The sequence below is a fragment of the Pristis pectinata genome, chromosome 37, assembly GCF_009764475.1.
Source record: "Pristis pectinata isolate sPriPec2 chromosome 37, sPriPec2.1.pri, whole genome shotgun sequence".
In the NCBI taxonomy this organism is placed as follows: Eukaryota; Metazoa; Chordata; class Chondrichthyes; order Rhinopristiformes; family Pristidae; genus Pristis; species Pristis pectinata.
The window spans coordinates 8,817,877-8,822,476 of NC_067440.1; the positions used below are offsets into that span (position 1 = coordinate 8,817,877).

Genomic DNA, 4,600 nt, shown 5'->3' on the forward strand with positions numbered 1-4,600 from the left:
CCTCTCCCTGTTGAACGGACTGGACATATTGTTTATTATTGTCACCTATACCAAGGTACAGTGAAAAACTTGTCTTGCAAACCGATCGTACAGGTCAATTCATTACACAGTGCAGTTACATTGAGTTAGTACAGAGTGCATTGAGGTAGTACAGGTAAAAACAATAACAGTACAGAGTAAAGTGTCACAGCTACAGAGAAAGTGCAGTGCAATAAGGTGCAAGGTCACCACAAGGTAGATCATGAGGTCAGAGTCCATCTCATCGTATAAGGGAACTGTTCAATAGTCTTACCACCGTGGGATAGAAGCTGTCCTCGAGCCTGGTGGTACGTGCCCTCAAGCTCCTGTATCTTCTACCCGATGGAAGAGGAGAGAAGAGAGAATGTCCCGGGTGGGTGGGGTCTTTGATTATGCTGGCTGCTTCACCAAGACAGCGAGAGGTAAAGACAGAGTCCATGGAGGGGAGGCTGGTGTCCCGTGATGCGCTGGGCAGTGGTCCACAACTCTCTGCAGTTTCTTGCGGTCCTGGGCAGAGCAGTTGCCGTACCAAGCTGTGATACATCCTGATAGGATGCTTTCTATGGGGCATCAGTAAAAGTTGGTGAGGGTCAAAGGGGACAAACCAAATTTCTTCAGCCTCCTGAGGAAGTAGAGGCACTGGTGAGCTTTCTTGGCCGTGGCATCTACGTGATTTGACCAGGACAGGCTGTTGGTGATGTTCACTCCCAGGAACTTGAAGCTCTCAACCCTCTTGACCTCAGCACCATTGATGTTGACAGGTGCATGTACACCGCCCCCTTTCGTGAAGTCAATGACAAGCTCTTTTGCTTTGTTGATATTGAGGGCCTCTATCCTGCACACAGCAAGATCCCACGAACTGCAGTTGGGGCAGGGGTGGTGTCACCCACCAGTGAATCCAGTAGGGATGCCCAGGATTTTGAGGGAGGGTACTGTCAGGAACACCCCGGGGCGCTCCCCATCTCTTGGCCTCCCCAATTACCACAACTCATCGGACAGGGACCCCTCCCCCCCCACTCCCTCCCCCAGTCCGCACCCCACCCCAAGCATCTTCTCGTTCTCTGTGAACCCTACGTGGTCTCTTTGTGAACATTTTTAATGGATAAAGCGTGATATTTTAATACTTCCGTTACAAAGTGTTTTCATTGATCTGGCTTCTTGATCATCCCCGGATTTAATCCCCTCACCGTTGGGGGTCTGTCCCTTCAGCTGCCAGGACCCTGAGCTCCGAGATCCTCTCCTCTCTCCAACAGAGCTTCATGATGTGTAGCTCGCTGTCATTGGCCTGGGATGGAACTGAGAGCAACACACAAAATACTGGAGGAACTCAGCAGGACGGGCAGCATCTGTGGAGGGAAATGGACAGTTTGACGTTTCGGGTCGAGACCCCGCATCTGGACATAGAATTAAGTTTGACCTTGCAGTTTGGTGCAGTATAAATAGTAAGCCAACCAATCTGGCTTGGAAAGTCTAAGGAGCAAAGCTCTGGACAATAAACAGGAATTCAGCTTCATGCTGTGGAAATTCCGTGCAGTAGAACTCCGATGATCTGCTCTCCGATGGTTCAGAGATTGCAAACGTTCACCCAGATTGGGCGCTGACACTGCGTTCCCTTCACACTCACTGGAATCCTGATTCCTGCTTTAAACTTGCTCCTTCCACAGGAAAATGTACTATACTACCGTGTAACAGATTCAAAAAGTGTTGGGAGTATTAGTCATACAGCACAGAAACAGGCCCTTCGGCCCAACTGGTCCATGCTGACTGACATTCCCATCTAAGCTAGTCCCATTTGGCCACGTTTGGCCCATATCCCTCTAAACCTTTCCTATCCATGTACCTGTCCAACTGTCTTTTCAAAGTTGTGACTGTACCTGCCTCAGCCACTTCCTCTGGCAGCTCGTTCCATGTACACACCACCCTCTACTTGTGACAGTGCCCCTCACATTCCTATTAAATCTCTCACCTTAAACCTATGCCCTCTTGATTCCCCTACGCCGGGGAAACACTGTGTGCATTCACCCTATCTATGCCCCTCATGATTTTATACACCTCTATAAGGTCACGCCTCACGCTCCAATGAAAAAAGTCCCAGCCTGTCCAAACTCTCCCTATAACTCGGTCCCTCGAGCCCTGGCAACGTCCTCGTAAATCCTTCCTTCACTCTTGTGGTTTGGTTACATCTTTCCCATAACAGGGTTGATCCAAACTGAACACAATCCTCCAAGTGCAGCCTCACCGGTGTTTTGTACAACTGCGAATGGACAGTCAGCAGGGGGGGGTGGTGTTGGGGCAGGGGGTGTCTTCCCCGACCCTGGGGTGGGCTCGGTGGGGGGTGGGGGTGTTTGAGGGGGTTGGTGTGTGTTTGTGTGGCGGGGTGGGGGGATGAGGGGCTTGGATGGGTGAGGAGGGCAGGGGATGTGAGGGGGTGGGGGTTGTGAGTAGGGTGGGGGATGTGTGTGGTGGGTTGGGGGTTGGTGAGGAGGGTGGGGGGATATTGGGGAGCAGGGTGGGGTTGTGAGTGGGGTGGAGGGATGTGAGGGGTGGGGGGGTTGGTGAGGGGGGTATGAGGGGGTGTATGAGGGGTGGGGCGTTGGTGAGGAGGGTGGGATATTGGGGAGCAGGGTGGGGTTGTGAGTGGGGTGGAGGGATGTGAGGAGTGGGGGGGTTGGTGAGGAGGGTGGGTGTGCAAGGGGGGTGTGAAGGGTGGGGGGGTTGGTGAGGAGGGTGGGTGTGCGAGGGGGGTGTGAGGGGTGGGGGGTTGGTGAGGAGGGTGGGTGTGCGAGGGGGGTGTGAGGTGTGGGGGGTTGGTGAGGAGGGTGGGTGTGCGAGGGGGTGTGAGGGGTGGGGGTTGGTGAGGAGGGTGGGTGTGCGAGGGGGGTGTGAGGGGTGGGGGTTGGTGAGGAGGGTGGGTGCGCGAGGGGGGTGTGAGGGGTGGGTGTGCGAGGGGGTGTGGGGTGGGGGGTTGGTGAGGAGGGTGGGTGTGCGAGGGGGTGTGGGGTGGGGGGTTGGTGAGGAGGGTGGGTGTGCGAGGGGGTGTGAGGGGTAGGGGTTTAGTGGGGGGTGGGGGGTTGGTAAGGAGGGTGGGAGTGTGAGGTGGTGTATGAGGGGTGGGGTGTTGGTGAGGGGGCGGTGAGGGGTTGGGATGTGCGGGGTGACATGCAGGGGGTTGGGGGGTGTGGTGAGGGGGGATGGGTGTGTGAGGGGGGATGTGCGGGGGTGGGGGAGCTGTGGGGGGTGGGGGCATGTCGGGGAGGGGGGCGCGGGTCCCACTACCTGTGCAGGCCGTGAGCCCCTCATCACTCCGGTAACCATGGCGACACCTGCAGGCCCCGGCGGCGCCCACCCAGTCACCGTTGCCGCCGCAGTACATCTTGAGCGGGACGGATCCCTCCTCGGCGTTGGGCATGTAGGAGCTGGTCACCACCACCAGGGAGGATGGCCCCTCACCCGTCACCGCCTCAGGGAAGTGGGCCGGGTTGGCGATGATGGCCGAAGTAGTCCTGGACGGAGAGCAGGTTGATGCGCGCCCCGGCCACCCCCCCCCCCCCCCCCCGGTCCCGGAAAGCCAGCCTGAAGCCTGCCTTGGAGAGTGGCCCCACCCTCACCGTGGCCCTGTTGACCTGGCCGCTCCCCCTCCAGGGTGAAGACGTGATCGGCGCCCACCTCCAGCACCTTGGCGTACGCCACCCTCAGTTCCTTGGTGCTAGAGGCTGAGACGGCCCCCTCGGAGTCTGACTGGCGGTGGTAGAGGGTGAAGGTCTCCCTGCAGAAGCCGGCGGCCCCCTGAAAGGACCTGCAGTCCCGCACGGAGAACCTCAGATCCACATAGACCAGCCGAGCCTCTCCCTGCCGGATGAATCCGCTGCGCAGCCAGTCCTGGTTGGGGAGCTCCACGTTACACATCCGGTATGCCCATGTGGTCTCAAAGTTTTTGTCCACCGCCACAGCCTCCTCCTACTGCCGGGAGAGAAAGAGAGACAGAGACAGAGACAGAGAAACACTCCCACAGATCCCGAGAAAGCTGGGAGAGTTGGAAAACTATCTCCCAAGCAGGTGGTGCACAGAACTAGGAGAGGTGTAGATAGGGTGGATGGTGAGAAACCTTTCCCTGTGGCAGAGGTGTCCGAGACCAGAAGGCAAAGGTTCCAGGTAAGAGGATTTGGTCTCCTTTCCCAAACTGAATTGCTCAAACGGCAGCATCGAGTTGCTCAACCACAGAGTCCAGTTGTTCAAATACTTCACTGCCTCTGTAAAACAGCCAATGTAAACAAAGACTCCCCCACCCTGGACGTTCTCTCTTCCCCCCCCCTCCCATCGGGCAGGAGATACAAAAGCCTGAAGGCACGTACCACCAGGCTCAAGGACAGCTTCTATCCCGCTGTTGTAAAACTATTGAGCAGTTCCCTAGTACAATGAGACCAACTCTTGACCTCACAATCTACCTCGTTATGGCCCTTGCACCTTACCGTCTACCTCATTGCACTTTCTCCGTAACTGTAACACTTTATTCTGCATTCTGTTATTGTTTTCCCTTGTACTACTTCAATGCACTGATGTGATGAGATGATCTGTGTGGATG

At 56.3% G+C, this 4,600-nt stretch overlaps 1 protein-coding gene across 1 annotated transcript; it reads right to left on the reverse strand.

Annotated features, from left to right (window-relative positions):
- Positions 1–546: 546 nt before the first annotated feature.
- On the reverse strand, positions 547–4,279 carry LOC127586482 (ephrin type-B receptor 3-like). Its single transcript, XM_052044492.1, has 2 exons — positions 3,627–4,279; positions 547–1,364 (listed from the first exon to the last, which is right to left on the reverse strand). Exons 1-2 carry the CDS (start codon positions 3,922–3,924, stop codon positions 1,276–1,278), a joined length of 387 nt encoding a protein of 128 aa, XP_051900452.1. The 5' UTR covers positions 3,925–4,279; the 3' UTR covers positions 547–1,275.
- Positions 4,280–4,600: the final 321 nt, after the last annotated feature.